General features: G+C 39.5%; 1 protein-coding gene across 35 annotated transcripts in view; it reads left to right on the top strand.

Annotated features, from left to right (window-relative positions):
* PDE4DIP (phosphodiesterase 4D interacting protein) overlaps positions 1 to 12,347 on the top strand; it is a 213,658-nt gene that overhangs the window by 187,792 nt on the left and 13,519 nt on the right. For all 35 annotated transcript variants that reach the window (XR_014237707.1, XM_082368435.1, XM_082368438.1 and 32 more), the window contains one exon: positions 537 to 661. Coding sequence is in view for 34 of the 35 variants with exons in the window: in XM_082368435.1 (XP_082224561.1) it covers positions 537 to 661 (125 nt within the window). In the remaining variant the exon portion in view is untranslated. The remainder of the gene's footprint in view (positions 1 to 536; positions 662 to 12,347) is intronic.

Here is a 12,347-nt window from a genome sequence, read left to right as displayed (position 1 = left end):
TCTTGCCATTGAGGTTTTTGGAAACCTCAATATCCCCTCCGCTATTCCGGATTTATGGGTAACTTTGAACAGAAGGACGGACTTCTCTGGGAATGTCTTTTTCACCTGAAAGTTGAGAGAGTAAAACCCTGTTATGGAAGGCTTCAGCGTATCAGATTCCGGAGAAAGTACATTCTCGTGCTTCCAGTTAGTTTTAAGATATTAGTCCCACCATAACCTAGGAAGCTTCTACACCAGCCATGATGCCAGTCCCCAGCATAAACCCTGTAACTGCTTGACAACATGAAAAGAGCAATGTGGGGCAGTAAGAATACCAGGTAGTGTGTCCTAGGTATGGTAGCTAATGGCATGACTCCAAGCACAGTTACTTTACCTTCCAAGCCTCTGTTGCCACATCTGTAAAATAAAAGCGATGGTCTTCATGACCCCTGAGTTGACACCTAGGGCTAGAATTCTATGATGCAGAAGTTGGCTCACAGCCTTTTGCCCTGGTGGGGCCCCACCAGCTCAGCGGACCCTCGCTTCTCCCATGACAGGCTGCAGCACAAGCTGGCCCTCTTGCAGCATCAGTGTGAAGAGAAACAGCAGCTTTTCCAGTCCCTCCAGTCAGAGCTACAGATCTACGAGGCACTTTATGGCAATTCCAAGAAGGGGCTGAAAGGTATGTTTTCCCTTCTTCCCCACCCTGTGAGCTTCTTGTTCTTGCTAAGGGTCCTGGTGAAGTCTTTACCTTGGGAATTGTGGAGATCTTGGAAACCTATCTTGCTCTGTCTCAGAAAAAAAACCTCAGTCATTGAAGATCCCAATAAGAAGAGAGGGGAGCTCTCACACACAAAGCCCAGAGGTTGGTGACATGAGCAAGATCCAGCCTCGACATCCCTAAAAATAGGCCACAGGAGTCAAACTACACCCACCTGCATGGTCTGAGACAAGTTAATCAAAGTCCAGATGATACAGTAATTCAAGAAAAAAAAATACACAGAACTGTCCTGGTGATATCATCATTTGAAAACGTCTTGAATGTTGTGAATTCTGACCACCCATGCAGCCAATGTTGCAGACAACCTGCTCCTACCCTGACCTTACCCCAGTGAGAAAATTAAAAGTTTTTTTAAAGAAATTTTTATTCTGGAATTTTTGTCAGAAAAATAATTTGCAGATATATTCCCCAAGTCTTTTTAGTGTCTTTGAAAGACAGAACTTTTAAATTTTGTTGAAGGTCAATTAATCAAATTTTTTGTTTTATTATTTATGCTTTTCTTTATGTCCTAGCTAAGAAATCTTTGTCTATCTCAAGATCATAAAGATTTCCTTGTATTTTTCTTCTTGCAGTTTTATAGCTTTTGCTCTTATGTTTAGGACTGCATTTCATTTTGAGTTAATTTTGTATACGAAGTGAGAAAAAGATTAAAGTTCTTTTTTTCCCATATTGATATCCAGTTTTTCCAGCACCATCTGTTACAAAGACTGCCATTTTCCCATTGAATTACCTTGGCAGCTTTACAGTCAATTGACCATAACTTCTGTTAGTAATATTTTGTAATTTTTAGTATATTCATCTTTCATATTTTAACTTATACATAAATATTCCTCATGTGTGTGGGATACATGTGTGTGGAATACCATTTTTATTTCCATTGCCAAATAATTGTTTTTTTTGCTAGGATATAGAAACACAATTGATTTTTCATCACCATGACCATCTTCTAATTTCTTGGCAATCTATTGAAAAACAATTGCCAAGGCAAAAAAAAAAAAATCACTTCTCGATATATGTGTGAGTGACTATTTCTGAATTCTCCATTCTGTTCCATTAATCAATATGCCTATTCTTACACCAATACCAAACTGTCTACATTGTTAGAGTTTTCTAGTAAATTTTGAAATCAGGTTGGGTAAGTCTTCATACTTCGTTCCCTTTTTATTTTTTTTCTCTTTTTAAAAATTTTTTAAAATTTATTTTTTATATTGGAGTATATTTGACTTACAATGTTGTGTTAGTTTCAGGTGTACAGAAAAGTGATTTAGTTATACATATATCAATTCTTTTTCAGAATCTTTTCCCATATAGGTTATTGCAGAGTATTGAGTTCCCTGTACTACACAGTAGGTCCTTGTTGATTATCTATTTTATATTAAAGTGTGTATATGTTAATCCCAACCTCCTAATTTATCCCTCCCCACAACCCTTTCCGCTTTGGTAACCATAAGTTTGTTTTCTAAGTCTGTGAGTCAGTTTGTTTTGTAAATAAGTTCACTTGCATCATTTTTAAAGATTCTACATATAAGTGATATATGATATTTGTTTCTCTGTCTGACATACTTCATTTAGTATGATAATCTCTAGGTCCATCCATGTTGCTGCAAATAGCATTATTTCATTCTTTGTTATGGCTGAGTAATATTGCATTGTATATATGTACCATATCTTTTTTTTTTCTTTTTATTCTTTTGAGACATTTTTTTAACATCTTTATTGGAATATAATTGCTTTACAGTGTTGTGTTAGTTTCTGCTGTATAACAGTGAATCAGCGATATGTATACATATATCCCCATATCCACCCTCTCTTGCATCTCCCTCCCACCCTCCCTAGCCCATGCCTCTAGGTGGTCACAAAGCACAAAGCTGATCTCCCTGTGGGATGCAGTTGCTTCCCACTAGCTATCTATTTTACATTTGGTAGTGTATATATGTCAGTGCTACTCTCTCACTTCGTCCCAGCTTATCCTTCCCCCTCCAAGGGGGAAGTCCCTCTTGAGTGTCCTCAAATCCATTCTCCACGTCTGCGTCTTTATTCCTGTCCTGCCCCTAGGTTCATCAGAACCTTTTTTTTTTTTTTTTTTTTTTTAGATTCCGTATATATGTGTTAGCATACGGTATTTCTTTTTCTCTTTCTGACTTACTTCGCTCTGTATGACAGGGTCTAGGTCCATCCACCTCACTACAAATAACTCAATTTCGTTTCTTTTTTATTTTATTTTATTAACATCTTTATTGGAGTATAATTGCTTTACAATGGTGTGTTAGTTTTTGCTTTATAACAAAGTGAATCAGCTATACATATACATATATCCCCATATCTCCTCCCTCTTGTGTCTCCCTCCCACCCTCCCTATACCACCCCTCTAGGTGGTCACAAAGCACAGAGCTGATCTCCCTGTGCTATGTGGCTGCTTCCCACTAGCTATCTATTTTGGTAGTATATATAAGTCCATGCCCCTCTCTCACTTCGTCCCAGCTTACCCTTCCCCCTCCCTGTGTCCCCAGGTCCATTCTCTACATCTGCGTCTTTATTTCTGTCCTGCCCCTGGGTTCTTCATAACCATTTTTTTTCTTTAGATTCCACATATGTGTGTTACCATATGGTATTTGTTTTTCTCTTTCTGACTTACTTCACTCTGTATGACGGACTCTAGGTCCATCCACCTCACTACAAATAACTCAATTTCATTTCCTTTTATGGCTGAGTAATATTCCATTGTATATATGTGCCACTTCTTCTTTATCCATTCATCTGTCGATGGACACTTAGGTTGCTTCCATGTCCTAGCTATTGTAAATAGAGCTGCAATGAACATTGTGGTACATGACTCTTTTTAAATTATGGTTTTCTCAGGGTATATGCCCAGTAATGGGATTTCTGGGTCATATGGTAGTTCTATTTTTAGTTTTGTTTGGTTTTTTTTGAATTTTTGTATTTTATTTTATTTTTTTATACAGCAGGTTCTTATTAGTCATCAATTTTATACACATCAGTGTATACATGTCAATCCCAATCGCCCAGTTCATCATATTTTTAGTTTTTTAAGGAACCTCCGTACTGTTCTCCATAGTGGCTGTATCAATTTACATTCCCACCAGCAGTGCAAGAGGGTTCCCTTTTCTCCACACCCTCTCCAGCATTTATTGTTTTTAGATGTTTTGATGATGGCCATTCTGACCGGTGTGAGGTCATACCTCATTGTAGTTTTGATTTGCATTTCTCTAATGATTGGTGATGTTGAGCATCCTTTCATGTGTTTGTTGGCAATCTGCATATCTTCTTTGGAAAAATGTCTATTTAGGTCTTCTGCCCATTTTTGGATTGGGTTTTTTGTTTTTTTGACATTGAGCTGCATGAACTGCTTGTATATTTTGGAGACTAATCCTTTGTCAGTTGCTTCATTTGCAAATATTTTCTCCCATTCTGAGGGTTGTCTTTTCATCTTGTTTATGGTTTCCTTTGCTGTGCAAAAGCTTTTATGTTTCATTAGGTCCCATTTGTTTATTTTTGTTTTTATTTCCATTTCTCTAGGAGCTGGGTCAAAAAGGATCTTGCTGTGATTTATGTCAAAGAATGTTCTTCCTATGTTTTCCTCTAAGAGTTTTATAGTGTCTGGCCTTACATTTAGGTCTTTGATCCATTTTGAGTTTATTTTTGTGTATGGTGTTAGGAATTGTTCTAATTTCATTCTTTTCAATGTAGCTGTCCTGTTTTCCCAGCACCACTTACTGAAGAGGCTGTGTTTTCTCCGTTGTGTATTCTTGCCTCCTTTAACAAAGATAAGGTGACCATATGTGCATGGGTTTATCTCTGGACTTTCTATCCTGTTCCATTGATCTATATTTCTGTTTTTGTGCCAGTACCATACTGTCTTGATTACTGTAGCTTTGTAGTATAGTCTGGAGTTGGGGAGCCTGATTCCTTGTGTTCTGTTTTTCTTTCTCCAGGTTGCTTTTGCTATTTGGGGTCTTCTGTGTTTCCATACAAATTGTGAAATTTTTTGTTCTAGTTCTGTGAAAAATGCCTTTGGTAGTTTGATAGTGATTGCATTGAATCTGTAGATTGCTTTGGGTAGTAGAGTCATTTTCACAATGTTGATTCTTCCAATCTAAGAACATGGTATATCGCTCCATCTGTTTGTATCATCTTTAATTTCTTTCATCAGTGTCTTATAGTTTTCTGTGTACAGACCTTTTGTCTCCTTAGGTAGATTTATTCCTAGATATTTTATTCTTTTTGTTGCAATGGTAAATGGGAGTGTTTCCTTAATTCCTCTTTCAGATTTTTCATCATTAGTGTATAGGAATGCAAGAGATTTCTGTGCATTAATTTTGTATCCTGCTACTCCACCAAATACATTGATTACCTCTAGTAGTCTTCTGGTAGCATCTTTAGGATTCTCTATGTATAGTATCATGTCATCTGCAAACAGTGACAGCTTTACTTCTTCTTTTCTGATTTGGATTCCTTTTATTTCTTTTTCTTCTCTCATTGCTGTGGCTAAAACTTCCAAAACTATGTTGAATAATAGTAGTGGGAATGGGCAACCTTGCCTTGTTCCTGATCCTAGAGGAAATAGTTTCAGTTTTTCACCATTGAGAACGATGTTGGCTGTGGGTTTGTCATATATGGCCTTTATTATGTTGAGGTAGGTTTCCTCTATGCCTACTTTCTGGAAAGTTTTTATCATAAATGGGTGTTGAATTTTGTCAAAAGCTTTTTCTGCATCTGTTGAGATTATCATATGGTTTTTATCCTTCAGTTTGTTAATATGGTATATCACACTAATTGATTTGTGTATATTGAAGAATCCTTGCATTCCTGGAATAAACCCCACTTGATCATGGTGTATGATCTTTTAATGTGCTGTTGGGTTCTGTTTGCTAGTATTTTGTTGAGGATTTTTGCATCTATGTTCATCAGTGATATTGACCTTTAGTTTTCTTTTTTGTGACATCTTTGTCTGGTTTTGGTATCAGGGTGATGGTGGCCTCATAGAATCAGTGGGAGTGTTCCTCCCTCTGCTATATTTTGAAAGAGTTTGAGGATAGGTGTTAGCTGTTCTCTAAATGTTTGATAGAATTCACCTGTGAAGCCATCTGGTCCTGGGCTTTTGTTTTTTGGAAGATTTTTCATCACAGTTTCAATTTCATTACTTGTGATTGGTCTGTTTATATTTTCTATTTCTTCCTGGTTCAGTCTCAGCAGGTTGTACTTTTCTAAGAATCTGTCCATTTCTTCCAGGTTGTCCATTTTATTGGCATAGAGTTGCTTGTAGTAATCTCTCATGATCCTTTGTATTTCTGCAGTGTCAGTTGTTACTTCTTTTTCATTTCTAATTCTGTTGATTTGAGTCTTCTCCTCTTTTTTCTTGATGAGGCTGGCTAGTGGTTTATCAATTTTGTTTATCTTCTCAGAGAACTAGCTTTTCGTTGTATTGATCTTTGCTATTGTTTCCTTTATTTCTTTTTCATTTATTTCTGATCTGATCTTTATAATTTCTTTCCTTCTGCTAACTTTGGGGGGTTTTTTGTTCTTCTTTCTCTAATTACTTTAGGTGTAAGGTTAGGTTGTTTATTTGAGATTTTTCTTGTTTCTTGAGGTAAGATTGTATTGCTATAAACTTCCCTCTTAGAACTGCTTTTGCTACATCCCATAGGTTTTGGGTCATCATGTTTTCATTGTCATTTGTTTCTAGGTATTTTTTGATTTCCTCTTTGATTTCTTCAGTGATCTCTTGATTATTTAGTAGTGTATTGTTTAGCCTCCATGTGTTTGTTTTTTTTTACAGTTTTTTTCCTGTAATTGATATCTAGTCTCATAGCGTTGTGATCGGAAAAGATGATTGACATGATTTCAGTTTTCTTAAATTTACCAGGGCTTGATTTGTGACCCAAGATGTGATCTATCCTGGAGAATATTCCATGAGCACTTGAGAAGAAAGTGTATTCTGTTGTTTTTGGATGTAATGTCCTGTAAATATCAATTAAGTCCGTCTTGTTTAATGTGTCATTTAAAGCTTGTGTTTCCTTATTTATTTTCATTTTGGATGATCTGTCCATTGGTGAAAGTGGGGTGTTAAAGTCCCCTACTATTATTGTGTTACTGTCGATTTCCCCTTTTATGGCTGTTAGCATTTGCCTTATGTATTGAGGTGCTCCTATGTTGCGTGCATAAATATTTATAAGTGTTATATCTTCTTCTTGGATTGATCCCTTGATCATTATGTAGTGTCCTTCTTTGTCTCTTTTAATAGTCTTTATTTTAAAGTCTATTTTGTCTGATATGAGAATTGCTACTCCAGCGCTCTTTTGATTTCCATTTGCTTGGAATATCTTTTTCCATCCCTTCACTTTCAGATTGGATGTGTCCCTAGGTCTGAAGTGGGTCTCTTGTAGACAGCATATATATGGGTCTTGTTTTTGTATCCATTCAGCCAGTCTATGTCTTTTGGTTGGAGCATTTAGTCTATTTACATTTAAGGTAATTATTGATATGTATGTTCCCATTACCATTTTCTTAATTGGTTTGGGTTTGTTTTTGTAGGGCTTTTCCTTCTCTTATGTTTCCTTCCTAGAGAAGTTCCTTTAGAATTTGTTGTAAAGCTGGTTTGGTGGTGCTGAATTCTCTTAGCTTGTGCTTGTCTGTAAAGGTTTTAATTTCTCTATCGAATCTGAATGAGATCCTTGCTGGGTTGAGTAATCTTGGTTGTAGGTTTTTCTCTTTCATCACTTTAAATATGTCCTGCTACTCCCTTCTGGCTTGCAGAGTTTCTGCTGAAAGATCAGCTGTTAACCTTATGGGGGTTCCCTTGTATGTTATTTGTTGCTTTTCCCTTGCTGCTTTTAATATTTTTTCTTTGTATTTAATTTTTGATAGTTTGATTAATATGTGTCTTGGCGTGTTTCTCCTTGGATTTATCCTGCCTGGGACTCTTTGCACTTTCTGGACTTGATTGACTATTTCCTTTCCCATGTTAGGGACGTTTTCAGCTATAATCTCTTCAAATATTTTCTCAGACCCTTTCTTTTTCTCTTCTTCTTCTGGGACCCCTATAATTCGAATGTTGGTGCATTTAATGTTGTCCCAGAGTCTCTGAGACTGTCCTCAATTTTTTTCATTCTTTTTTCTTTATTCTGCTCTGCAGTAGTTATTTCCACTATTTTATCTTCCAGGTCACTTATCCGTTCTTCTGCCTCAGTTATTCTGCTATTGATTCCTTCTAGAGAACTTTCAATTTCATTTATTGTGTTGTTCATCATTGTTTGTTTGCTCTTTAGTTCTTCTAGGTCCTTGTTAAACATTTCTTGTATTTTCTCCATTCTATTTCCAAGATTTTGGATCATCTTTACTATCATTACTCTGAATTCTTTTTCAGGTAGACTGCCTATTTCCTCTTCATTTGTTTGGTCTGGTGGGTTTTTACATTGCTCCTTCATCTGCTGCATATTTCTCTGTCTTCTCATTTTGTTTAACTTACTGTGTTTGGGATCTCGTTTTCTCAGGCTGCAGGTTCGTAGTTCCCACTGTTTTTGGTGTTTGCCCCCAGTGGGTAAGATTGGTTCAGTGGCTTGTGTAGGCTTCCTGATGGAGGGGACTGGTGCCTGTGTTCTGGTGGGTGGTGCTGGATCTTGTCTTTCTGGTGGGCAGGGCCACGTCTGGTGGTGTGTTTTGCAGTGTCAGGGAACTTACTATGATTTTAGGCAGCCTCTCTGCTAATGGGTGGGGTTGTGTTCCTGTCTTGCTAGTTGTTTGCCATGGGGTGTCCAGCATTGGAGCTTGCTGGCTGTTAGGTGGAGCTGGGTCTTAGTGTTGAGATGGAGATTTCTAGGAGACCTCTCACCAATTGATATTACATGGGGCCAGGAGGTCTCTGGTGGTCCAATGTCCTGAACTCAGCTCTACCACCTCAGAGGCTCAGGCCTGACACCAGGCCAGAGCACCAAGACCCTGCCAGCCACACAGCTCAGAAGAAAAGGGAGAAAAAAAGAAAGAAAAGAAAGAATAATAAAAAATTATTAAGGTAAAAAAATTTAAAAAGTAATAATAATTAAAAAAAGAAGAGAGCAACCAAACCAATAAACAAATCCACCAATGATAACAAGCGCTAAAAACTATACTAAGATAAACATAAAAACCAGAAACAAGTCAGTTGCAGGCAGTAAACCCCAAGTCTACAGTTGTTCCCAAAGTCCACCTCCTCAATTTTGGGATGATTCGTTGTCTCTTCAGGTATTCCACAGATGCAGAGTACATCAAGTTGATTGTGGGGATTTAATCTGCTGCTCTTGTGGCTGCATGGAGAAATTTCCCTTTCTCTTCTTTGTTCGCACAGCTCCTGGGGTTCAGCTTTGGTTTTGGCCCCATGTCTGTGTGTAGGTTGCCCTCAGGCATCTGTTCCTGCCCAGACAGGACAGGGTTAAAGCAGTGGCTGATTAGGGGGCTCTGCTCGCTCATGCCAGGGGGAGAGAGTGGTACGGTAGTCATAATTGGAATGCAGGGTGAGCCTGCAGTGGCAGAGGCTGGCATGACGTTGCAACAGCCTGAGGCGCACCATGTGTTCTCCCGGGAAAGTTGTCCCTGGATCATGGGACCCTGGCAGTGGCAAGCAGAACAGGCTCCTGGGGGGAGGTGTGGATAGTGACCTGTGCTTGCACACAGGATTCTCGGTGGCTGCAGCAGCAGTGTTAGAGTTTCATGCCCGTCTCTGGTGTCCGAGCTGATAGCCATGGCTCATGCCCATCTCTGGAGCTCATTTAGGCAGTGCTCTGCCTTCTGCGTGCAAACGGGGTAGGAATCCCCTCTCCTTGGACACCCCAAAACAATGGTCTCTTGCCTCTTAGGAAGGTCCAGAGTTTTTCCCGGACTCCCTCCCAGCTAGCTTTGGTGCACTAGCCCCCTTCAGGCTGTGTTCACACAGCCAACCTCAGTCCTCTCCCTGGGGTCTGACCTCCGAATCCCAAGCCTCAGCTCCCAGCCCCCAGCCCCCACCCGCCCTGGAGGGTGAGAAGACAAGCCTCTCAGGCTGGTGAGTCCTGGTCAGCACTGATCCTCTGTGTGGGAATCTCTCCACTTTGCCCTCTGCACCCCTGTTGCTGCGCTCTCCCCTGTGGCTCCAAAGCTTTCCCCACTCCCACACCCACTCTCCACCAGTGAAGTGTCTTCCTAATGTGTGGTAACTTTTCCTCCTTCACAGCTCCCTCCCAGAGGTGCAGGTCCTGTCCCTATTCTTTTGTGTTTGTTTTTTCTTTTTTTCTTTTGCCCTACCCAGGTATGTGGGGATTTCCTTGCCTTTTGGGAAGTCTGAGGTCTTCTGCCAGCATTCAGTAGGTGTTCTGTAGGAGTTGTTCCACATGTAGATGTATTTTTGATGTATTTGTGGGGAGGAAGGTGATCTCCACGTTTTACTCCTCTGCTATCTTGAAGGTCCCCCACCTACAATACCTTTTTTTTTTTAACATCTTTATTGGAGTATAGTTGCTTTACAATGTTGTGTTAGTTTCTGCTGTATAACAAAGTGAATCAGGTATACGTATACATATATCCCCATATCCCCTCTCTTTTGCGTCTCCCTCCCACCCTCCCTATCCAACCCCTCTAGGTGATCACAAAGCACGGAGCTGATCTCCCTGTGCTATGCGGCTGCTTCCCACTAGCTATCTATTTTACATTTGGTAGTGTATATATGTCAATGCCACTCTCTCACTTCATCCCAGCTTCCCCTTCCCCCTCCCCACGTCCTCAAATCCATTCTTTATGTCTGTGTCCTTATTCCTGTCCTGCCCCTAGGTTTGTCAGAACCTTTTTTTTTTTTTTTTAGATTCCATATATATGTGTTAGCATAAGGTATTTGTTTTTCTCTTTCTGACTTACTTCACTCTGTATGACAGACTCTAGGACCATCCACCTCGCTACAAATAACTCAATTTCGTTTCTTTTTATGGCTGAGTAATATTCCATTGTATGTATGTGCCACATCTTCTTTATCCATTCATCTGTCAATGGACAGTTAGGTTGCTTCCATGTCCTGGCTATCGTAAATAGTGCTGCAATGAACATTGTGGTACATAATCTTTTTTTTTTCTTTTTTAATTATTTATTTATTTATTTTTGGCTGTGCTGGGTCTTCGCTGCTGCATGTGGGCTTTCTCTAGTTGTGGCAAGTGGGGGCCACTCCTCCCTGTGGTGCACGGGCCTCTCATTGAGGTGGCCTCTCCTGCTGTGGAGCATGGGCTCTAGGCACGCAGGCCTCAGCAGTTGCAGCACTTAGGCTCAGTAGCTGTGGCTCGCAGGCTCCAGAGCCCAGGCTCAGCAGCTGTGGCACACAGGCTTAGTTGCTCCGCGGCATGTGGGATCCTCCTGGACCAGGGATCGAACCCACATCCCCTGCATCAGCAGGTGGACTCCCAACCACTGCGCCACCAGGAAAGCCCCATAACTCTTTTTGAATTATGGTTTTCTCAGGGTATGTGCTCAGGAGTGGGATTGGTGGATCATATGGTAGCTCTGTTTTTAGTTTTTTAAGGAACCTCCATACTGTTCTCCATAGTGGCTGTACCAGTTTACATTCCCACTGACAGTGTATGAGGGTTCCCTTTTCTCCACACCATCTCCAGCATTTATTGTTTGTAGATGTTTTGATGATGGACATTCTGACCAGTGTGAGGGGATACCTCATTGTAGTTTCGACTTGTATTTCTCTAATAATTAGCAATGTTGAGCATCTTTTCGTGTGCTTTTTGGCCATCTGTATGTCTTCTTTGGAGAAATGTCTATTTAGATCTTTTGCCCATTTTTTGCTTGGGTGGTTTTGTTTTTTGATATTGAATTGTATCAGCTGTTTGTATATTTTGGAGATTAATCCCTTGTCAGTCACAGTGATTGCAAATATTTTTTCCCATTCTGTGGGGTGTCTTTTCATTTTGTTTATGGTCTCCTTTGCTGTGCAAAAGCTTTTAAGTTTAATTAGGCCCCATATCTTTATTTTGGTTTTTATTTCATTAGTCTAGGAGGTGGATCCAAAAAGATATTGCTGCGATTTATGTCAAAGAGTGTTCTGCCTATGTTTTCCTCTAAGAGTTTTATACTATCTGGTCTTACATTTAGATACTCAATCCATTTTGAGTTTATTTTTGTGTATGGTGTTAGGGGATGTTCTAATTTCATTCATTTACATGTAGCTGTCCAGTTTTCCTAGCACCACTTATTGAAGAAACTACGTTTTATCCATTTTGTAGGCTTGCCTCCTTTGTTGTTGATTAATTGACAATAGGTGCATAGGTTTGTATCTGGGATTTCTGTCCTGTTCCATTGATCTATAAGTCTGTTTTTGTGCCAGTACCATACTGCTTTGATTACTGTAGCTTTGTATTATAGCCTCAAGTCAGGGAGCCTGATTCCTCCAGCTTTGTTTTTCTTTCTCAAGATTGCTTTGGCTATTTGGGGTCTTTTGTGTTTCCATACAAATTTTAAGACTTTTTGTTCCAGATCTGCAAAAAATTCCATTGTTAATTTGATAGGGATTGCATTGAATCTGTAGATTGCCTTGGGTAGTGTAGTCATTTTGACAATATTGATTCTT

Source organism: Balaenoptera borealis (assembly GCF_965194805.1).
Source record: "Balaenoptera borealis genome assembly, chromosome: 1".
Classification (NCBI taxonomy): Eukaryota; Metazoa; Chordata; class Mammalia; order Artiodactyla; family Balaenopteridae; genus Balaenoptera; species Balaenoptera borealis.
This window is presented reverse-complemented; position numbering and strand designations above follow the sequence as displayed.